This window comes from Panthera onca, chromosome F2 (assembly GCF_046562875.1).
Source record: "Panthera onca isolate mPanOnc1 chromosome F2, mPanOnc1 haplotype 2, whole genome shotgun sequence".
NCBI lineage: Eukaryota > Metazoa > Chordata > Mammalia > Carnivora > Felidae > Panthera > Panthera onca.
Window position 1 is genome coordinate 17,277,230 of NC_138356.1, and position 23,118 is coordinate 17,300,347.

A 23,118-nucleotide genomic window follows, 5' to 3' on the forward strand; every position below is an offset into this window, starting at 1 on the left:
TGTAAGACTTTTTAGCTCCTAGAGCCATTACACAGATAAATAATTGGTATTCAGGGGCGCCTGGTGGCTCAGTCGGTTGAGTGTCCGACTTCCGCTCAGGTCATGATCTCACTATTGATGAGTTCGAGCTCCGCGTCGGGCTCTGTGCTGACAGCTCAGAGCATGGAGCCTGCTTCGGATTCTGTGTCTCCCTCTCTCTCTGCCCCTCCCCTGCTCATGCTCTGTCTCTCTCTCTCAATAATAAATAAATATTTTTTTAAAATTTTTTAATGAATAATAATTGGTATTCACCTAACATTTATTGAGCGCTCATATGTTCCAGACCAAGCTCCCTTGGAAGCATATTAACTCATTTAACCTTATAAAAGCCCTAAGAGGTAGGTACTATTAGCACCCCATCTTGCAGGTGTTTGGTTTTTTTTTTAATGTTTATTTATTTTTGAGACAATGCGAGAGCCAGAGTGCAAGCAGCGGAGGGGCAGACAGAGGGGAGACACAGAATCTGAGGTGGGCTCCAGGCTCTGAGCTTGTCAGCCTACAGCCCGACCCGGGGCTCGAACTCACGAACCGTGAGATCATGACCTGAGCCGAAGTCGGACGCTCAACCGACTGAGCCACTCAGGCGACCCTTACAGGTTTTTAAATAGGCCCAAATACCCAAAGATCCCACAGCACAGCCAGGACTGGAACTCAGGCAGTCTCACGGCAGAGCTCAGTGCTCTTCTACCACAAGCCTGGAGAGGATGCGATTCCAGGGCTCTGGGCTTCCAGACACCAGCTTGCCGACGTGGGCGCACCCTCGCGTCCACTTAGGGAGGTCTAATTGCCAGCCCCTGCTCGCTTGCAAAGCAAATCAAATCTTCCACAATTAGCTTTATGTGTACCTGTGGGAAGTGTCTTTCTCGGCTCACACCCAGGACCCCCATGAACACGTCAGGGCTCTGGCAAAATACAATTTGTCTAATCCCAGAAAAAACTGAGAAGCTAAACATCCTGAGAACTGATTTACACTGAAATTGTTAACAGTCGCAGCGGGACCCCCTCAAACCGCGACCCCCCAAATTTGCACCGCCCCCTTACGCCGCTGCATCCTGGGAGCCACAGTCCCAATTAGGCCTGGAATCTGTAGTTTGGACTCCTCGAGCCAGCACCGCCTACCTCCGGGCCTCTGGTGAAGGGCCTCCGATAATCCCATCTGCTCTCCAATGCTGCTCTCTGCCGGCCTTTTCTCAGGTTGCCAGGACTGTAAACCCGTTCCGGGTGCTCCGGAAGCGAAGCTTTCTCTTCCGGAACAAGCGTCTCGGCGACCGCACGTGGTTGCGTTGCCCGGGCTTCTGCCGGCGTTTGCAGAGAAGTAATTTGAACTGTTTCCCCGAAACGAGTGGGCCCAGGCGGAGCCATGGAGGGCCAGAACGTGGAGGAGCTGCTGGCAAAGGCTCAGCGGGACGAGGCAGAGAAGCTGCAGCGCATCACAGTGCACAAGGAGCTGGAGCTGGAGTTCGACCTGGGTAACCTGCTGGCCTCGGACCGGAACCCCCCAACGGGGCTGCGGCGCGCGGGACCCTCGCCGGAGGCCGAGCTGCAGGCCCTGGCGCGGGACAACACGCAGCTGCTCATCAACCAGTTGTGGCAGCTGCCCACGGAGCGCGTAGAGGAAGCGCTGGTTGCGCGACTGCCGGAGCCCACCACTCGCCTGCCGCGCGAGAAGCCGGTGCCCCGGCCGCGGCCGCTTACTCGCTGGCAGCAGTTCGCGCGCCTGAAGGGCATCCGTCCCAAGAAGAAGACCAATCTGGTGTGGGACGAGGTGAGTGGCCAGTGGCGACGCCGCTGGGGCTACCAGCGCGCTCGCGACGACACCAAGGAATGGTTGATCGAGGTGCCCGGCGGTGCCGACCCCTTGGAGGACCAGTTCGCCAAGCGGATCCAGGCTAAGAAGGAACGGGTGGCCAAAAATGAGCTGAACCGGCTGCGTAACCTGGCCCGCGCGCACAAGATGCAGCTGCCCAGCACGGCGGGCATGCACCCTACGGGACACCAGAGTAAGGAGGAACTGGGCCGCGCCATGCAGGTGGCCAAGGTTTCCACTGCCTCTGTGGGGCGCTTCCAAGAGCGCTTACCCAAGGAGAAGGCGCCCCGGGGCTCCGGCAAAAAGAGGAAGTTTCAGCCCCTTTTCGGGGATTTTGCAGCCGAGAAAAAGAGCCAGTTGGAGCTGCTGCGTGTGATGAATAGCAAAAAGCCTCAGCTGGACGTGACGAGGGCCACCAATAAACAGATGCGGGAGGAGGACCAGGAGGCGGCGGCCAAGAGGAGGAAAATAAGCCAGAAGGGCAAGAGAAAGGGGGGCCGGCAGGGCGCTGGCGGCCAGAGGAAAGGTGGCCCGCCCAGCCAGGGAGGGAAGAGGAAAGGGGGCTTGGGAGGCAAGGTGAATTCCGGGCCGCCTCGCTTGGGTGGCAAGAGGAAAGGAGGACAACACCAAGGAGGAAAGAGAAGGAAGTAATTTTCATCCTCGGACCCGCCTGTAAACAAAGAACTATACTAAATGTTAAGTGCGGGGGGGAGGGGGGGACCAAAGAAAGCGGCTTCTGCTGCCTTCATTGAACTTGAGATTGAAGGGATAGGCTGACCTCCCCCCAAGACAGATGTAAATGTTGGACTTTACAAATGAATGTTTTTCCCACAACCAAGAATTTGGCTGGAGATTAAAGGATGTATTTAAGGACATAAGAATCAGGGAAAGAATTTGGTGGAAACTGGAAACGAGTTCTATTTTTTAAAACACATCTTTTTTCTTTTTAACTTTGAATATGGTGAGAGGGAGAGGAGAGTTGGTCATATTTCAGCCTTGTAATTGATTTCTGCATTATTTTTATGACAAGTGTATCAAAGAGGCGGGAACAGAAAGATTACATTTTCAAAACTGGACTTACAAGTAACTGTTAACCAAGGTTATTTAATAAAAGTGTCTGTGTCTAATGTTGCTTTTGACTTTTTAAGTGTTGGTAGAAATCCTAAGTAAAACCAAGGGAATACCTGGTTCAGATTATTTTCATTTACTTTCTAAAAAACGTAAAGCAGTTAATTTATGATGATTTCAGTGAGGCTTATTAGGAAAACTCATACTTCTTTTGGTATCAGATATAATACTGAAAGTGTAGTAAAACTGATACCTCTTTGTAAAAAGATTTTATTGTTTTTTATACTGTGAAAACATTGCTTTGCTGTAAATTATAAATTTGGGCTTCACTAAATAATAGTACTAATCCTCATTAATCCAGAAAATACTTAAATCCTCTTCAACATATATGTCCCCAATTTTTCTTTTAACTTCAGTGGGGTCTGTTTTAAGAAGAGATAAACCCACCAAATCTATAAATTGGTACGCTGTTATCTTTGATTCATTTGTCAAACTGACCTGGTTTGATGAGGAGGTCAAATGTTGATAGCTATTATGGGTCTTTTTCCCTAATCTCAGTAACTTGTCTTTGTAAAAATGAATATCTTCTTTAAAGGATTCATAGTAGATCTAGATTCCAGGAGGGCCTTTTTGCTGCTGTTACAGCCCTGTGAGCCACTCTTACTGTTTTTTGGTCTGTCGATTGATAGGAAATTAAAGTTGGGAGTTCATTTTGTCTTTTTTTTCCAGTGTTGCCTCATTTTTATGTTACCTTTAGAAATTGCTATGGGAAAAAAAAAAGCAAATTTCATACTCCAAATTTCATAATACGTAACAAAAATTTCAAAACTCATAATACGTTACTAAAAACACAGATGTCCAATTGTTACTATCTTAGGATACTTTGCCATCAATGATCAACTCTTCCACAGGGACGTGAAGCACTTGGCCCTGCTAAGCCACAGAATACAGTGAAATCCTGGCAAGTTTGCAACTACTGATGAAATCATTTAATGGTACCTTAACTTCACCAAAAGCCAAACTTTTCATAGAGCACTTAACATCTTTTAAGTTCTCAACCGTCCAGGGTATGTTGTTGTTACTGTTTTGTTTGAGGATTTTTCTGGTTTTTTGTTTTTAGACTTGATTCAGCAGTCAGACACAGCACTGGCCCTGTAAGAGATAACCCTTGGTGGGCTTTTTGCAAGGTCCTTATTTACTATTAAAACAGTTTAAATGCAGTGTCTTAATAATTTATTAGGAAAACACTTTAGGAAGGCAAAGTAGCATTTTAAAGGAATCAGTGGAAAAAGAATGCCCCTGTTTCTCTCCCTTACCCTACGTCCCCAACATGTGAAATAAAGGGTTTTAAGTAGAGAGACTTATGGAAGTACCCAAGATCCTACAGAGAAGTTACCTTTACCGCAATTTCAGAGGTGGATTGTGGGACTGCAGCTAAGGCAGCGGAGATTTTGACTCGTGGGAAAATGGTCCTGATCCGAAAAGGGCTAATGCTGTGACAGGAGACTTAGCAGAGGGGATAGGCAAGCTTGGCCGAGTGGGCGGGAACAGGAAGGCGGCGGCCAGGATTGGCCAGTGGAGGGGGTGGAGGGGTAGGAGGAGGGGCTGGCTACTGAGGAGACCCCACGGCCATGGCTGCAGCCACTCGTGCCCGGGTCGCGCACTTGTTGAGGCAACTGCAGCGAGCAGCGTGAGTGCGGGGCGGGAAGGCGGGGGGCCAGAGTATGCCTGCGTGCCCATGCCGGGGGCGAGCAACCCGGGCTTCACGTGTTCTTCCTCCGGTTACTTACAAGAACCTGGGGTAGGGTATACTGCTGCCTGCACCCGCTCCGCGTCAGAGCCGTGCGGCCGGTGGGACAGCATTGTCACAGGGTGCCAAGCAGCCATGCACAGCGCGGTGAGGCAGGTTGTACCCTGCTAGGTCTACCGTAAGGAAACAAAGGCCCGGAGAGGTCAGTGCCTGATCCCATGTCGTGGCAAACATTGGAGGTCTTGACACAGTGGACAAAAGACACATTCATGTGTCCAACCAACACATTTGTACTGGGTGTATGTTACATGCCAAAAACTATTCCAGGTGCTGGGGGTACAAAGGTGAAAGATTCTGGAGCAGTTTAAAGTCTAGCAGGTAATTCGATGAAGGAACAGGGTTTGTGAAATGGGCCTGTGGGGAACTCAGGGGACAGAGAATGTAGAAGAGAAAGATGGCTGTGTGAAATCACCAGGAGCTTCACTCCCTGGCATGTACAGGCAGTCAAGGTATTAAATGTTATGACATGTCTGACTCCCCCTCCAGAAATTCCAGGTGTATAGTAGCCACCTGATAAATCCTTGTGGAATGTGCAAATGCACAAGTCAGCCTGGGAAAAACATGTAAAATATTGAGCCAATAGGTAGAGGTAAGGGGAAAGGAGAGGGATTAGAGAAGAATTTCAGACAAACTGCAAAGAGCAGCCCCTTTGGCAAGAGATGTAGTTCCAGGAGCTAAAAGTAGTTAAAATCTGGACCTAGTTTCATAGAAGGAGATGAGAATGGAGAAGACCCACCCTGAATAAGAATATAGCATTTATCAGGCACTTACCATGTGCCAGGCACTGCCCTACAGGCTTTACATGTACTATTAATAGTAACTGTAATCCTTAGAACAACCCTATGCCAGACTGTATTATTATCCTCATATTACATACTAAAAAAATAAAAGCATGAAGAAAAAGAATTTGTCCAGTTTCACACAGCTAAGCAAATGGCACAGCCATCATTTGAGCCCAGATATTCTAGCTTCACAGTCCTTGTTTTTAGTCCTATGCTAAAGAATTTGAATTATGTCCTATAGATACTGAAAGCTATGGAAGCAATAGTTCTCATTGTGAACCACTAATACTTTGAGATGCCCCATGGGGGGAAAAAAATTCCATGGCCAAATAAATGGGAAACTGTTCTTTGCTGCATAGCACTTTTGGAGAGTCAGGATAATTAGCACACGAAAGGCTCTGAGAAGTCCTACAGGATATAAAAAAATAGTTTAAACTCTTTAAACTAGTGTATTTAAACTCTTTGTTCTAAATCTGTGTTATCATAAAAATCTTTCTATCAAAGAACACCATTCATATCCTTTGGAACCAGTGTCATGTAGAACATGTTTTTGGAATGGTTGTATGACAAAGGAGTGTGGCGTGATTAAAATCATGTTCGAGCTTTCTGGTGGCAGTGTACAGTGGAGAGGAAAGACTAGAAGTAATTGTAATGCTCCAGCTAAAAAGTGACAGCTTCAGGTACCAAAGAGAGGCAGTTGGTACAAGGAGTAGATATGAGAAATATTGAGGAGTCGGTTAAAATCAGCAGGATTTTGTATGTGATTAGTGAGATGGAAGGAGAAGTTGAAGTTTCTGGCTGGGGTGCAGGTACACATTAGGGCCATTTACCAAGATGGGAACTAGAAGAAGCCTAGCTTTAGGAGGGAAATGATAACTTCCTTTAGGGATTTCAAACTGAACATCCCTCATAAGTCCAGACAAAGACCTCCAGCAGGTAATTGACTATATAGTTCTGGAGCTGAGGAGCAAGTAGGAACTCACCCATGTGTATAGAGGACTGTACAGAGGATGTGGAAGCAAAGTCCTTGGCAAACTGTAAACCTAGATGGGTTGAGAATAGGTCCTAGGGAGCAGCATTGTTAAGGCAGAGTAGCAAAATGGGGCTTTTTTTTTTAATAGGGTAAGCATTTAAAATGTGGGAGATTTCAGGGGCGCCTGGGTGACTCAGTTGGTTAAGCGTCCGACTTCGGCTCAGGTCATGATCTCACGTCTGTGGGTTCGAGCCCCGCATCGGGCTCTGTGCTGACAGCTCAGAGCCTGGAGCCTATTTCAGATTCTATGTCTCCCTCTTTCTCTGACCCTCCCCTGTTCATGCTCTCTCTCTCTCTCTGTCTCAAAAATAAATAAATGTTAAAAAAAAATTTTTTTTAATAAAATGTGGGAGATTTCAGATAAAAATTTTAGAAAATTAGGAATGGCATCTTTGGGCCCACATTTCATCTGGGGAAAGTCTGCTAAGGCTGAGGTGAAGTGGGGGCCACCTCCTTTGAACAGGGCAAGCACTCCAGCTTCCTGAGAGGCCCTGGCATGCAGCCCACCACTTACTTCGCACAGCAGCTGCACAGCCGGCCAGCAGCCTCTCATTTACATTATCTGCCAGCCTCCTTAGGCGCTTGGGGTTGCAAATGATTTGCACTTCGAATGAAGGAAAAGGAGTCAGCATAAAAGGACAGGAACATAGCCAGACATATAGGAGAAAGCCCAGGAGAGAAGGACTGTACCTCCACTGCTGATTTGCAGTGTTCTCATCCCTGGGGTACAGCAGGAAACAAAACAGCCTAATATCCCTGGTGCTTAAGTGCAGAGGTGGGGCAGGTGGAGTGAACAACAGACTAGTAAAGTTTACAGTATATTACATGTTACTTAAAGAGAAAGTAAAGGAGGATGGGTTAGAGGAAGGGATGTAATTTTAAAGAAGATGGTCAAGAAGACCTCACTGTATTAGTTTCTTATTGCTGCTATAACAAATTACCGTGAACTTGGTGGCTTAAAACAACACACATTTATTCTGTTACAGTTCTTAAGTCCAAAATCAGTTTTACTGGGCCAAAATCAAGGTATAAGAGGGCCACAGTCCCTTCAGCTGCTCCAGAGGAGAATCCATTATCTTGTTCTTTCCAGCTTCTGGAGATGCACTTCTTGCAACCTTAGATTATAGCTCCTTCCTCCATCTTAACAGCCAGCAATGTAACAACTTGCTTCAGTGGTCACATTGCCTTTATGTCAAATCTCCCTCTGCCTCCCTCTTAGGACGATGCTTCTGATTACACTTAGGGCCCACCCAGATAATCCAGGATAATCTTTCCATCTCAAAATCCTTAATATAATCACATCTGTAGGGTCCCTTTTGCTTTCTAATGTTCACAGGTTCCAGGGATTAAGACCTGAATATCTTCCGGGTCTCAGCCAACCACACTCACTGAGAAGGTAACTGTTATGGAAAGATCAGTGGAAGGAAGGAGTGAGCCATGTGGCTCTTTGGGAAGGTACGTGGAGGTTGAGAATACCTGACATGGTTTTGGAACATGACAACTGGAGAGGAGTGAGGGGGAGGTAAGGTCAGAGTTGTTGGGGGCCAGATAGAGAAAGCCAAGGAGGAGTACAAGGTTTTTTTTGCCCTGATCAATTGGAAGGATGAAGTTACCATTAAACTCAGGTGGGGAAGAGGTTTTAAGGGAAGACCAGGAGCTGAGTCTTAGGCAGGTAAATATGAAATGCCTAATAGACATTCAGGTGGAGATGTCAAGTAGGCAGCTGAATCTGGAGTTCAAGCGACATGTCTAAATCAGACAAAGGTGGAAACCGTCAGTATGGAAGGCATTCAAGACCATGAGACAAGGTGAGGTCACTCAGGGAGTGAGTGTAGGAAGAAAAGAGCATTCAGAGTCAATAGCATGAAAAGAAACTAGGCCAGGAGCAGCCTGGAAGCCAAGGGAAGAAAGTATTGTCAGGGAGAAGAGAGTGGACAGGAGGATACCACTGATAGGTTGGGTAAGACGAGGACTGAACTGAGAACTGAGTGATATATTAGTGGGGTGAAAGGCATTAGTGACCTGGTAAGCTTAGACAGTGGAGTCATGGAGCAAAGGCCAATTGGAAGAAGTCCCAGAGAGAATGGGAGAAGAGAAATTGGAGAGAGCATGTATAGTCAGCTAAAATCAAGAAGAGAGGTGGGGGCAACATCAGGAGAGGGAAGAGGGACAAGTGAAGGTTGTTATGAGTATAAAACAGGAAAAATAATATTTTATGCTGGTGAATAAGATCTATTGAGAGGGAAATTTTGATGATGCAGGAGAGAGATGATGCACTGCTATCCTTGAGTAAATGAGGGAGGCTGAGATTCCACAGGAGAGGAACTGACCTTTGCTGAAAGCTTGGCTAGTTTATCCTGGCCAGTGATACCAGGAGGAAGGCCAGAATAATCAGGCCAGAGCCAAAAGGTAGGTAGATGAGAGCCTTGCTCTAACTGTGGTTTCCTCTGCCTCTCAGGAGGAGGAGAGAAGCCCACCAGTGGTTTCAGACTATCCTAAGAAAGTGGGGGAACCCACAATTTATTCTATTCTCCTTACCCCATGTCAGGTTCTGTGTCTTGGTACACAGGAAAAGAGAGAAGAAGCTAAGAGGATTTTAAATGTCTACATTTATTTATTTCTTCATTTACTCGTGCCTTCAGTCAGTATTTCTTCAATCAGTATTACTTTGTGCCTGGTACAATGGTAGCCACTGCAAATAAAGTCATGATCAAGGGAGATCTTATCTTGCAACCACAAAATTTACAATGTAGAGGCAGACGGAAACAGGAGAATGGTGCCAACAGTACATGTGATAACAGTTCTTCTGGGGAGGGAGGCGTGGTACAGACCACAGAGAGACAGTACCTACCTGGGGCCTCCAGCCCTAGGGAAGACTGCCCAGGGGAAGTGACATTTGCACTGACACTAGAAAGGACACTACCCAGAAGAACAGGGGAAGATATGTTCCAGGAAGAGGAAATAGCAAGCACAAAGTTCAGTTCTGGAGGCAAGAAAGAGAATGTGTGGCCCATTCAAGGAAAAGAATAAATTTTTAAGGAGCTCCAGAGATGGAGCAAGATGAGAGGCCAGGCTAGAGAGATTAGCTGGACCAGTGAGGATGCCCAGAGGGCCATGTCTGAATCAGGGCGGTGGGGAGTGGGGTTTGAGTGATGAGGAGGGGGGTCATCAAAGTACGTTTAAACAAGGGGGTGACATCACTGGAAATAAGCCCCTGACCACTGTGTGGCAAAGGTGGAGCCAAGAGAAGCCTGTTAGGAACTCTGTAGTTACCCAGATGAGAGATGACACTGAAACCAGAGATTGGCAGAGGACCCAAGAGAAGTGGATGGATTTGGGTACGGAAATATTTGAGGCCTTGATGCGTGGTTTGCCATAGAGGTGAGGTGTGAGCCCAGTATAGAACCCAACATTTAAGGAATGGGGAGGGTGGAAAAAGAGCTGCAGAAAGAATAATTAGTGGAAGCCCAGGTGAGTAGGGAGTCCTGAAAGCCGAGAAGAGCACTTTGCCCACCTGAGGAGAATGTGCTCCACGGTGTTCATTGCTAGGAGAGCAAGGTGCTGAGGGGATCTAAGTGAGGGTACAGCAGAAGCTGGAACTTGTTGAGACAGCAGCCAGATTTCAGGGGGCCAAGCAATGTGTGGGAGGCAAGAAAATGGAGCCAACAGATGTATGCCAGAAGGGGAGACCCAGAGGGTGAGCAAGCCAGAGGGGACAAGAGGTTGAGACCTTTAAGCATGAAACTCTTAAATATGATGACAAAGATTGAGTGAGGAGGAAGACCAGGAAATACTGGACAAATGGAGGTCCCAAGAAGGGAAGAGGGGATGGGATTCAAACCATAAGTAAGAAGTAGAAATGATTAATCAAGGTAGCCTCAGAACCTTAAAAACAAAATAAAAAGAAGTGGGAAGGGTATAAGGAAGCATGTGTTCCCACGGTAGTGGGCATTGGAAAGTTTTGAGTCTGGCTGTTTTCTTCCCTTTGCCTCTGCTTCCTTGTCCTTGGAGGGGGTAAAGCAGGGAAAGTTCTCCAAAGTAAAACCCACCTTTGACGGACAACAAAGTTGGCCTTGCCCACTTTGATTTCCCTGCAGCAGCCTGAGGATTGCTCACCCCACTGGGATGCTCCCAGGACTCTCCCCCACACTGGATGTTTTCAGCCGTGTCCAGGAGGTGGCAGGCTTGACTCATGGTAGTGCTCTTACCACTTCCCACGTCAGCTTTGACTTAAGTCTGTCTTGGAGGTCTTGAACACTATTGAGCTCAGCACTTTTCCTTTCTTCCCCATCTTCCCCCTCAGATGTTTTTGCTCCAAATTTTAAGGGGGAACAAGGTAGTTGGGGGGCATACATTCACGTATCTGTTGGGATCCCACTATGACAAGATCCTCTGGCAAGAAATAGAAACATTGAAAAAAAAAAAAAAACACCTTACATGACACTCAAATGCATAAGGGAACAGGAGGAAGGGGGACTGTCCAGGAAATAGGAGGCAACCAGGACTGGGAAGGGACACGGAGCCAAGGGTAGAGAAGTGGACTGGGAACTGAGATAAGGTGAGGGATTCGGGGAGGAGAGGGTGATGGGCATGAGCACACTTCAGGCTGCTGGGGAGGGGGTGACACAGAGGGGACCAGCACGAGGCGCCCAGGGGCTGGCAGGTCGCTGGGGCTGGGAGGAGGAAGGATGGAAGCAGTAGGTGGTGACCTACTGGTGGCCTGCAGGCAAGTGAGGGCTTCTCATAGGGCGGGGTCCAGAGCCAGTTTCAAGAAAATTAAACACCTTGGGGGCGCCTGGGTGGCTCAGTCGGTTAAGCATCCGACTTCGGCTCAGGTCACGATCTCACGGTCTGTGAGTTCGAGCCCCGCGTCAGGCTCTGGGCTGATGGCTCGGAGCCTGGAGCCTGCTTCCGATTCTGTGTCTCCCTCTCTCTCTGCCCCTCCCCCATTCATGCTCTGTCTCTCTCTGTCCCAAAAATAAATAAACGTTAAAAAAAAAAAAAAAATTTAAAAAAAAAAAGAAAATTAAACACCTTGAAGACAATGGGGAAATACAAATTCGAGTTCCCCCGGGGTAGGGGGAAAGGGAGGGGAGGCACAGTGAGTAGTTAACCTACTCAACTAACTTGAGCAGTCAATTTGATCAAGCACCTAACCTAGTAAAAGAGCTGACACCTCACAGAGCACTGAGACCCCATCTCAAACTTAATTGTATCTCCAGAGGGCTTATCTCAGCTCCCTGCAGACATTTATTAAGTACCACTTGAATACTTCTTGAAAGAAGGATCCCGCAACACTGGAAAAATCCTGAGTCAACTTTTTTGTCCATGATGATTTCTGGGTTTTCCTATGTAATGTTTGCCAATAGCTACTGTTTTGACAGCATCTTAAGACTAGAATGTATTGGGGGGTTACATTAAAGCTTCTTCTCTTGCTTTTCTATTTTCACTTTTTTTTTTCTTTTCCCTAGATGCCAGTGCCCTACTCATTCTCATACTTACTCCCAAGGTAATAATATATTTTGTGTTTTTAAACTGGCCAAAATTTCCAATTTCACCCCCCCACCCCACCCTTTGACACTCATATTACATTTAGGCAAAGGATAAATCAAGAAAATCAAGGGATATGAGAGGAAAATTGAAGTGGTTGCCTTTTCACTTGCAGTTGGTAATATGTAGTTCTAATTATATGATGGTAGCTGAATGCATGCTACTGATTATATGTTTGGCTTAAGTATATATTTAATACTATTTATGCTGTTTTTCTATTTCAAACAGAATTCTTTGCCAAAGCTACAAATAAGATTTGTATAAGCTTTGTGCTTTGTAAAAGCACAGATAAGATTTTAATACTGTCTGAGTCAATCAAACAGAATTAAGATGAAATCTTTGGAAAGTTTTAATTTATCTCAAAAAAGAAAGAGGCTAAAGAACAAAGCAGTTCCTAGAAGGAGAAAACTTGTGTCTATCATTTTTTTTTAAACTAACATTCTATTTCTTAATAATTAAAAATAATGACTTAAGTTTTCAGTTCCCACAAACGTCTTAATCCTTACCAACACCATTGTCCACAGAACAGCAGGAAGCTCATTGTAGCTTCAGCGTATCCTCAGAACGTCACATGAATTACTGACACAAAAACTGATTTCACCTCGTAGAAGGAAAGGTCAAATCTAAAGGGCACCATAAGAATGGAAATGAGGGGGCCTGCCCATACGGGAAACTAAGCAGAACCCACAGAGAAGCCTGTTGGGGAATCGAACAGATAGAGTAACTAACTGAAGGCTTTTTCCTGCCACTGGTGTTGCTCACCATTTAGAATAAAATAAGCCAAGGGACCTCCCAGTCATTAAGGACCTTCTACTAGGTGAAAGCTTGCCCAGCCTTTTAGGTCCTCAGGGACATATGCAGAATTTTGTCTTCAAGCTGGTTTTTTCCAATTATTAGTTGATTTCAACAAAGAATTAGTAGTTTCCTATTTGGAAGAGTAAAATTAATAATTTAAAGAAAGATAACCTCGCTGTTTTCTAAGATTCGATTTAGGTCTTTTTCTAAACTTCAGTAGCAAGAGTAATAGGTTATTTCTTTAAAGTTGATGAGGATCAAAGAAATCTGAATTTTAATTAAGGATACCCTTGCTCTTGGGAAGCCAAAAGTAGACTGTCGTCTAGTGTAGTCTCTTTTCCTTAAAAAAAAAAAAAAAAAAAAAAAAAAGGCAGTAAAAATTGTTGTGTAGACTTTTTTTCACTCTTATGCCTACCCAAGAGTAATAAAAATCAGTGGATTAAAACAAGGCTAAGACTCATTAAATGGAGCCTTCTTGTTCTAACACAACAGGAAATCATTTCTGCCATAACCAAAACCTGATACATTACAAAGAAATATCAGTTTATAAAAATTTTTATTAAATTTCACAAAGAAAACTAAAATTTCCACATGGGTTCACTTGAAAAAATGTAAATATCTTACTGTGATAATTTTTTCCATGGAAAAACTTTAAATTCAAACAACCGATCACAGCTGTTATAAGTATAAGCAGACTCTAATTAATGAATTTACTAATAGTTGTTCTCTAACAGTAACCCAACTCTAGCATCTAGAAGGTTTTTCTTTTCTAGAGGGTTTTTACACCTTGTTTCAAAAGTATATTTTAACTTCAATGAAGAAAATATTTTTAATAACTTTATTGTCACACAATCAGCATCAAGTTAGCATTTCAGTCTCTTAAAATGCAGGTTTTAATTCCAATTTGATATGAAACCTGAAACAATGAAAACTGAAAATATATTTTAGTTAAGGCTTTTTAAGGGAGATGCTTATGTTCACTGGCAAAATACCAATTTACTATCAAATAAAAATATTTTTGCTTTGTTTTTGAGGCTTACGCTGATGCTGTTTTCTACATTTCTAGCTCTTGGACTTGCACCTTCTGGGAAAACAACAGATTATGCCTTTGAGGTAGATATAATAAGTCCATTCTTTCCTTTAGGAATGACTTGAAAAAATACTCCAGTATTTTGCTAATGCATTATTGTCTCATTTGAAATCTGCTATTAATTGATGTTCCCTAATCTCATTATTTGATCAGACCCTATTTAGAAAAGTACTTTGTTGGGGTAATGGAATATAAATCTTCTGATAACATGAGTAATGTCTAAAATAAGGTCTTTTGTTCAGCTATCAAAATAGGACAAATTCCCAGGACACCTGGGTGGCTCAGTCAGTTAAGCATCCAGCTCTTGATTTCGGCTCAGGTCATGATCTCTCACTTCCTGAGATCAAGCCCCATATGGGGTTCTGCGCTGATAGTGTGGAGCCTGTTTGGAATTCTTTACCTCCTCCCTCTGCCCCTCCCCTGCTTGTGCTTGCCCTGTCTAAATAAATAAATAAACAAATAAACAAACGTGAAAAAATTAAAAGAAAAATAGGACAAATTCCCAGTTCTACAAACTCTCTAGCTTCTATACATTGTATGTTATATCTTCTTTAGTTTTATAACAATCCCAAAAGAGAACCAAGTAATCTTTTGAAGCAAAAACAAAGGAGCAATGAATTCTGATGAATTTTTATCACACTACAATTATATAATCACTTGTTTTTATCTCTGTCCCCTCCTAGTTCAGGAGCCATAAGTTAAAATGAAGGCCACCCTAAGAAATATACACTTTATTCTCTACACAATAAGGAACATTCATTTCATTCATAGTTTTTAGAAATGAAATGGCCAATCCTCTAACACAGCCTATACCTGAATCTTTTTTTTTCAGATGGCCGTTTCAAATATTAGATATGGAGCAGGAGTTACAAAGGAAGTGGGAATGGCAAGTATTTAAGAATTCCTACAGTCTTCTACTATAAATGTTATATATCTTTTAAAACAAGTACAAATTGACAACAATTGAGTCCTTTGTTTTGAAAAATGCACAATGTTAAGTTTACGAGAGAGAGAAAGAGAGCCTATTACAGTTCTAGGGCAATCAAACCTAACTTATAAATTATTTCTGTTATTGTAGGACCTACAAAATATGGGTGCTAAAAATGTTTGTTTGATGACAGACAAGAACCTCTCCCAGCTCCCTCCTGTACAAATGGTTATGGATTCCCTAGTGAATAATGGCATAAATTTTAAGATGTATGATAATGTGAGAGTGGAACCAACTGATAGAAGGTATATTTTATTGTTGTTATTTACTTTATGTAGAAGCCAACACACCACTGTTGCTTAAAGTTTGCCCCAAGTCTTGTTTAATGGCATGGCAACTTATTTCTGAAAAAATATGACATAATGGCTTTTATTTTCCCTTTTCCAAGCTTCATGGAAGCTATTGAGTTTGCCAAAAAGGGAGTTTTTGATGCCTACGTTGCTGTCGGTGGTGGCTCCACCATGGACACCTGTAAAGCTGCTAATCTGTATGCATCTAGCCCTCACTCTGATTTCCTAGATTATGTCAATGCGCCCATTGGGATGGGAAAGCCTGTGTCTGTGCCTCTTAAGCCTCTGATTGCAGGTAAAAATTGTTTGTTTGTTTGTTTGTTTGTTTGTCTGTTTGGCTGTTTTATTTTGCAGTTGGCAAAAAGCCTTAGGAAAGATACAAGCCAGGGATTTCAGGGTATATGTTTCCAAAGCTTTCTGATTTTTTCATTTCAGTGCACTACATTGTTTGGAGAACAGAACAGATATCAGTTCATTTATGTTTACAATTCTGATCTTCATTATTGTACAGATAGAGACAATTTGGGTCAGTGTAGGAAAGTTTGCAGATTTATGGTAGGAAGTCACTGTATGGAGGAGGGGGGAAGGTTATCATTTCTATATTATTAGATCCCTCTATTGGCAGGTTTGTCTTTTAAACCCCTCTCTGCTTTGTCCCATTTTGCCAGCCACTGTGGAGTTTAAGGGGAACATTCGCTATTATTTTTCTGGTGTTGACTCAACCCTTTCTTCCACACAATGGCTCTTCAGCTGACCTGGGGCTTTGTCTCTGCCCTGGGACATGTGGCCAGCAAGGCTGCATCACTCTGGGCAACATCTGCTCTGTGGCTGTCCTGGGGACAGACATGCATGCAAATCCAGATCAGAATAGCTCGTCTGTCCCACACAGACCTTAGGATCTTTTGGTCTTTTCTTTCCTCCCATTCTATGGCTGTTAGCATATTACTGTGTAAAGTCTTATAGTTAAAATGCACTAACTGGTAACTGGAAAATATCTGTCTCAAGTTTTGTCCTTTTTCTTCTCCCTCCTGTCTGCCCCTACTGCGAATGGGCCTTGTGATGGTATAGGAGTAAGTTGAAGGCAGATGAACTGCTTTGACATGAATAAGCAATCAGCAGGGAGCAACATAATTGATGTCTGCAAAATGGAACCCTCTAGTGAAACTGTGTCAGCATCACACAGAGGGGTGATTAGTAAAGTTTAGAAACTTGACAGAACTACAAAACCACGGAGCCCAGCAAAGGCAGAGCATTACTGTGCTTGCTGCCAAGAGGGAATAAAGATGTCTTTTAGAAAAGGCGAATATGAGTTTTCTAACCAGAGATGCTGAGCAGCTTGTGTTTGAATACCCGGCTGCAGCTGCTAAAGTTCTGTTGCTCGAGTTCCCAGAGTTCCTAGATGTTTATACAGAAACAGACATCACACATACAGGTTAAATATACACACATGTTAATATAGACATGGACACTGTACATACATGTTAGATGTAGGTACATGTTAGCACAGGCACTGATTTCATACATGTGTGTTAATACAGATACAAGTACCACACATACTCATCAAAGGGGGCAATTCACGTTAGCTATGCCTACATGTTATGCAGACATGGACACGATGCATGTTAAACATGTGTGTGTATTAATGCGGATGGTGCCATCACATCCACATGTTAAACATGCACGTTAATGCTGACAGGCATACTATTATGCATGCATGTAAATGCAGGCACCCTTATACATGTGAAGCATACATGCTTATTAATATAGATACAGACATCAGGTGAGCAACAGACACAGCAAAGCTTCCTTCTCTAACTTTGCTCCTTGCTTCCCAAGGCTGAATTAAGTATCTCCACTGACCTTTATTTAGAAGCATTATTTAAATTGATATTATTTTGTTCGAGTCCCAACCACCTCAGGAACTGGGAGTGAAACTACAGGAGTTGCCATCTTCGACTATGAACACTTGAAAGTTAAAACTGGTAAGAACTTTGCCCGTAACTTTTTAAAAAATTCTCTCTTACCTTTCAACCCCACCTCCTTTTCTTTAATCTTAATATTTAAAAATCAAGGAGTTATAGAGTTAAGGGGAGGGTTATGTGTATACATATACATTTTATTTCTCTCTTATTTTTTATTTTTGAGAGAAAGAGAGCATGAGCAGGGAGATACAGAGAGAGAGAGGGGCAGAGGATCTGAAGTAGGCTTCATGCTGACAGCAGAAGCCTAATGCAGGGCTCAAACTCAGGAACCAGGAGATCATGACCTGAGCCGAAGTCAGACACTCAACCAGCTGAGCCACACAGGCGCCCCTACACGTTTTCTTTCTTTTTCAAAGTACATATAAACTATGAAACAGTCCAATAGACTTCTTTCTGAGAATTACCTACAAAAGGATATTGAAATGCCATAATCTCGATTGGCCATTTTTCGGCCGAAGTTAGTAACTATATGTCAGTGGTAAATGATTATTCCCTTCCTTGGACATCTTTTCTACACTTTAAATCAATTTCATTGAGATACAATTTTTATATAACAAAATGCATACATTTTAATTGTCAGTTTGATGAATTTTGACAAATAGATACACCCATGTAATCACTACCCCAATCAAAATAACAAAACATTCCCATCACTCCTGAAAGGTCCAGAGGTCCCAGGCCTTTGTAGCAGAATAAATTGATATTCAACTGCACATTTACAGTAACTTCTCTTTTTAAAATTAAATTACATTATCCTTTGACATTATTAAAGATAATAGTAGCCAATACTTAAATTCTACCTTACAGTTTTTCTAAGATTTTTACATACTATTTTCTAATGTGATCCTTACAACAGCTATGAAGGATAGAAGCCCTACATTGTCATGAGCTAATCTAACAAAGAATTCAGACTAAATGACTTGCCCGAAGATACATAGTAAGTTGCAGAATGATGACACAAACCGGTGGTGTGCTAGTAAACCAACTCTTGGGAATTTAATCAGCAAGAAAGCACTGATTTGTAGTACTGGCCAATTTCTTTGGTGTATAATACTCCCACCATAGCCAGTGGCATCATTCAACCCAGAGTTGGGAAGAGATGCACATACTCAACTCTTTCAAACCAGAAGGAGCTTCAGACCCACTGTAAAACCCAGGTTTCTGGCTCCAAATCTCTTTCCACTGGTCTTGCTGCCTCCCTTCATGAGAATGAATCTCATCTCATATTTTTAATTTTTTAAGAATTGTTATCCTAAAGTAATCTAATTTTTTTAAAATGGTGTCCATACCTAGAGCCTCTATTGAAAATCCCTGTCTTAGGTATTGCTTCCAGAGCCATCAAACCCACGCTGGGACTGATTGATCCTTTGCACACTCTGCACATGCCTGACCGGGTGGTCGCCAACAGTGGCTTCGATGTGCTTTGGTAGGTACTAGTGCCATCTGGAGGGGCTTCTCCAGTTCCTGGGGACTGTATGGACAGTATGGACAGTATGGACAGTGCTTTCTTGCCAAAAGCACTTGCTAAGCATTCATTGGTTAGTGTTCCACAACCATCCCAGCTTTGGTTCTCATTATTCCCTTCCCTAGTTGAAAACATGGAACCTATAAAGGTTGGTGACTAGGTGAGCTCCTGGGTGCGCCACAAAGCTGCTGTTCAGGACTGACCATTCCAGCCACAGCTGCAGCCACAGGGACAGAGTGAAAGGAGCAGTTGGAGCTGGCATGCAGCATCTCAGACCCACGACGCCTGCCTCTAGGGCTACACGAAGCAGGAAATGCCCAGGTCTGCCACACTGTGGAAGAGGGCAGGAAAGGGAGCTAATGTTTCCCAAGCTGGACTGTGCTCACCGTGTCAGCACTTTACACACCACCACTTCACCATAGCTCTGTGCCATACGAAAAAGAAACCTGGCTTTGAGATGTTTAGTAACTTCCCAGAGCCGTACTGCAAGCTCTCTTGACCTCAGCTGCAATGTGCTGATGGATCCCTGAGCAGTGTTCCTTCCAGCGGCTTCACAGAGACGCACAGACACTTCACGTTCAGCATGTCCCGAGCTGCCTATTTCATCCACTTGCACATGCACATTTTTTTTTCACATTCTAACATACCTAAACTCAGAACACATCTTAAAATCTGTGGCATGACAGTATGGTTTTCTTCCTCAGTGGTACTATTTTTTTTAATTGTGTATCTTATAATGGATGACATCTTAAATTTGATGAAATCTGATAACTATCTAAACCCCCCACCCCCACCCTCACAGCCTCTCCTCCCAAGTCCCTTAACTTAGCAGCAGTCCCTTAACTTCTTTCTCATGCCCACACACAGCTGGTATTTCCTACCACTTATTCCGCTTGAATCTCTCTCCTGTCTGCTCCCTCCTCTCGAGCCTCATTACTTCCGCCATGGTTCAGATCTGTCCAGCTCTTGCTTGGACAGTTGCAGTAGTCTCCTCATCAGTCTCCCTGCTTCCACCCTCTAGTCCTTCTATCTGTTCTCCATACTGGCCTTAGCAAGTTTTCAGAATGCAATATAACTATCACACATCTACATGCATGCACACACACATACACACACCTCTACCTGACAGGTCTTTTAGTGGCTTTCCACTTCTACTGCCTGAAGGCCACATTTGGCCCTGGAATGTCCCCAGTGCTCAGCTGTTTATCTACTTGGAGAATTTATCTTCCAATTCCACTGGAGCATTCTTGCCTTGATGGAACCTTTGGTGACCTTCCCCATTCCTTTCCTGAAGTACAACTGACCACTCCATTCTTTACTCTTCCCCATTGGGTGGCCTAAACATTCTTTCTGAGACACCTCCATTTCACATACCCATCTCCTTCACTGCACTGTGAGCTTGATGAAGACAGGACCATCTTACTCACTTCTCCATCCCTGCCCCTTGGCACAGTGACTGTCACATCATAGGTATTCAGTTAATATCTCTCAAATAAAATTCACACAAGCAGGAGGTGGCGGAGTTAGGATTCACACCCAGGACTACCCAAGTCCATGGTCTGCTTTTCTCACTGTATTATATTGCCTGCCAAGAAAGTGGAGAGAAAGATTTACAGCTGACCCCAGGGTCTGTGTTCTCACCACTGCAGCATACTCTTAATAGGAGGCTTGTGTAACTATGACCCTCCTTGAGTAATATGGTATTTGATCAAATACAAGAGATAAAATGGTAAATATATTTTAAAAAGAAATCATTTTTTAGAGTCAGTTCTTTTCCTCATTACTCAAATATTTAAAAATTCAACATCATGAAGATTTATTTGCACCAGAAAAGAGTCATACGTAATCCAGTAATACACACTGGTCAAAAAACACTATAGTGCTATTAATGTAAACTTCACTGTGTCAACTTCTATAATAAGTAATGACCATTGTAGACCAGAGTCTGGTGGAATGCATTGTGATTATCACTACTACATAGCACATCTGTAGCGGAGTCAGTACTGAACAAGAGAGTTTGTAACCTGAATGGAGGGGAAAAGTGAAGAAGATACTTTCAATCTGTGTGTTTTCAATATTTCTTGTTAGCCATGCCCTGGAGTCCTACACTGCCCTTCCCTACCACATGCGGAGCCCCTGCCCTTCAAATCCCATCACCCGGCCAGCATACCAGGGCAGCAACCCAGTCAGTGACATTTGGGCTGTCCATGCACTACGGATCGTCGCTAAGTATCTGAAGAGGTATGTGGCCCAGAGGAGATGGAAACAAAACAGAAAGGGTGCCTGGTTGGGTCAGTCAGTAGAGCATGTGACTTTTGATCTCAGGGTTATAAGTCTGAACCCCATATTGGGTGCAGAGATTAGTTAAAAATAAAATCTTAGAAAAAAAGGAAAAAAACAGAACAGAAAAACCACATTCCACCCTCACATAAAATGTAGCATGCCAGATCCTGAAATATCCTGAGCAAGTCTGTTCATGAAAAGATCAGTTCAGTGGACATAGAGAAGCACCAGAGACCAGCAAGCTCCGGAAGGATGCAAAAGTCGGGGAGGGAGACACATGAGGATGGATGAAACCTGGATCCTTCAGTCTGAAAAGGCAAAGGCAAGGGGACAAAATATGAGCCCCTGATTTATGAAGGATGCATATAGAAGGATTATTCATCAAAGCCTCAAAACCAAAGCTAAGGTGAAGGGAGATGTCCTTTAAGAGTTGGTTACACCAAGAGCAGTAATGAGACTCAGAGAGGCAGATCTTGGCTGTGCCCATGCAGGCCCTGTCCAAAGGTACACTGAGTCAACCCATTAAGCAAACTCATATGAACTGAGTTTAAGAAATACATGTGTAGAGTTGTCTGTCCCAGGAGATATAAAAAGCTTCCTAAAAGATTTTGAAAGATTTATGAATGATGTATCCATGATTGGCTCCTAAGAAAGCAAAGATATACTTAGAGATGAAAGCTGATCCCTGAAACATTAGGAACTATGCAAAATCAGACTCACTTCTGTACTTATACATAACGGAGGGAAAGAACACAGCAGTTTGGACCTAGATGTGAACATGGTGCTTCCTGTGGCCCCTGGTTAGAAGCTGTACTAGACAGGGAGCTCAAACTGTATTTTGTAGTACAGCAGGGGGAAGGGACATAGAACCATTTCAGGAGACCATCAGAGAGCATGGCAGCATTTCACTGGGTAGATGCAGATCCAGATAATGGTCAGCCAGTGTGTGCGACAGGGACAGAAGGCTTGGCAGAGCATGCTGGAAGGTAAGGGGGTAAAATGGACAGAGGACAAGCTAAAGCCCCATCATCTGCTATTTCATCTTGTTATTCAAGGAATAAGAAACTAACCCCAGTTTGGAAAGGAGCCACAGAAGCCTCACCATTCCAAATGAAAGGAGATAAAAGACTATAGCACTCTATATAACAGAAAACCTTACTCCAGGAAAAATCAGAAAAAGCAAGCGACAGAGGGTTCATTTGGCAATTTTCAGCTTCCTCCCTGGGGCAGGGTTTCTAAGCAAGTGTGTATGAGACGGTTGAGCTCCATCTGCAAGGGGCCTTTGAGAATTTGCTTTTCCAAAGTGGCACTGGGGACATCTAGAGCGAGCAAAGCCTCGTCCTACAATAACATCCCACTTCTGTAATGATAAATATTAAAATAACATGTGTAGTTTCCACAGATACTAAGAGGCCTCCAGAGGGTTCTATTTGGGGTAGTGTCACAAAAAAAAAAAGATGGCTGGGCAGGCTGTAATTAGCCTGCAGGTAGCCTGAGGCAGCAGGGACTCTGAGAAGCGGTCTGAACCCTATGCATTCTGAGTATATGTTTACTTGAAGTCCATTCACAGCTGCAGTCAAGGTCATTGACAAATGAAGAAGAAGAATGAGTCTCAGGGCACTTTTCTAGAGCAGCTCACAGCCCAAGGGTCAGTGCTTTCTTCCCCTGGCACTTTTATCACAGGAGCAGCCTGACAGAGTATTTATTATGCCTTTGCCCAAAACCATTGATGAGAAAATATGTTTCCCTTCAGTTTTCATTTAGAAGACAAGATGTCGTTTGAATAAGTTCCCTAATTTTTCTTCCTACTGAGTAGCATTTCTTTTTTCCCCAGATCTTTCCCTAAGGCTGCCCTTTCTTTGTAGGAAATGCCAATGTTGATGTAGATATTTATATCATCCACAGGGCTGTCAGAAATCCTGATGATCTTGAAGCAAGGTCTAATATGCACTTGGCAAGTGCTTTTGCTGGCATTGGCTTTGGAAATGCTGGTGTTCATCTGTGGTGAGCAAATCTGAGACTATATTTATTCACCTAAGCTATTGCTTTTATTTTTAAAATGTTTATAATTTGGGACAGGTGTAAGATCTAAATATGCCATAGAAAGAAGAAATTTAACTTTAGGTACTGGAATGT

At 43.6% G+C, this 23,118-nt stretch overlaps 3 protein-coding genes and 1 pseudogene across 9 annotated transcripts in view; 3 read left to right on the forward strand and 1 right to left on the reverse strand.

Annotated features, from left to right (window-relative positions):
- LOC132664623 (ubiquitin-associated protein 1 pseudogene) overlaps window positions 1–1,358 on the forward strand; it is a 60,382-nt pseudogene extending 59,024 nt beyond the window's left edge.
- Window positions 1–23,118, reverse strand: part of CRH (corticotropin releasing hormone) — a 304,411-nt gene that overhangs the window by 214,551 nt on the left and 66,742 nt on the right. Inside the window, exon 1 of one of the 6 annotated variants that reach the window (XM_078441655.2) lies at window positions 4,311–4,373. The exons of 2 other annotated variants lie outside the window; for them this stretch is intronic. The gene's annotated coding sequence lies outside the window, so the exon portion shown is untranslated. Of the gene's footprint in view, window positions 1–1,158; window positions 1,261–4,310; window positions 4,374–23,118 lie in introns of those variants that run through there. 3 more of the 6 variants (XM_078441657.2, XM_078441653.1, XM_060610648.2) reach the window with 3 other exon arrangements.
- Window positions 1,287–2,973, forward strand: RRS1 (regulator of ribosome synthesis 1). Its single transcript, XM_060610642.3, has one exon. The coding sequence runs from the start codon at window positions 1,400–1,402 to the stop codon at window positions 2,495–2,497; it is 1,098 nt and encodes a 365-aa protein (XP_060466625.3). The 5' UTR covers window positions 1,287–1,399; the 3' UTR covers window positions 2,498–2,973.
- Window positions 4,495–23,118, forward strand: part of ADHFE1 (alcohol dehydrogenase iron containing 1) — a 32,637-nt gene continuing 14,013 nt past the window's right edge. The window contains exons 1-10 of one of the 2 annotated variants that reach the window (XM_060610640.2): window positions 4,495–4,604; window positions 12,011–12,048; window positions 13,951–13,997; window positions 14,807–14,860; window positions 15,053–15,207; window positions 15,351–15,547; window positions 17,157–17,234; window positions 18,555–18,660; window positions 20,788–20,940; window positions 22,888–22,986. In XM_060610640.2, the coding sequence (XP_060466623.1) occupies window positions 4,546–4,604; window positions 12,011–12,048; window positions 13,951–13,997; window positions 14,807–14,860; window positions 15,053–15,207; window positions 15,351–15,547; window positions 17,157–17,234; window positions 18,555–18,660; window positions 20,788–20,940; window positions 22,888–22,986 (986 nt within the window). In that variant the 5' untranslated portion in view covers window positions 4,495–4,545. The remainder of the gene's footprint in view (window positions 4,605–12,010; window positions 12,049–13,950; window positions 13,998–14,806; window positions 14,861–15,052; window positions 15,208–15,350; window positions 15,548–17,156; window positions 17,235–18,554; window positions 18,661–20,787; window positions 20,941–22,887; window positions 22,987–23,118) is intronic. The other variant, XM_060610641.2, reaches the window with a different exon arrangement.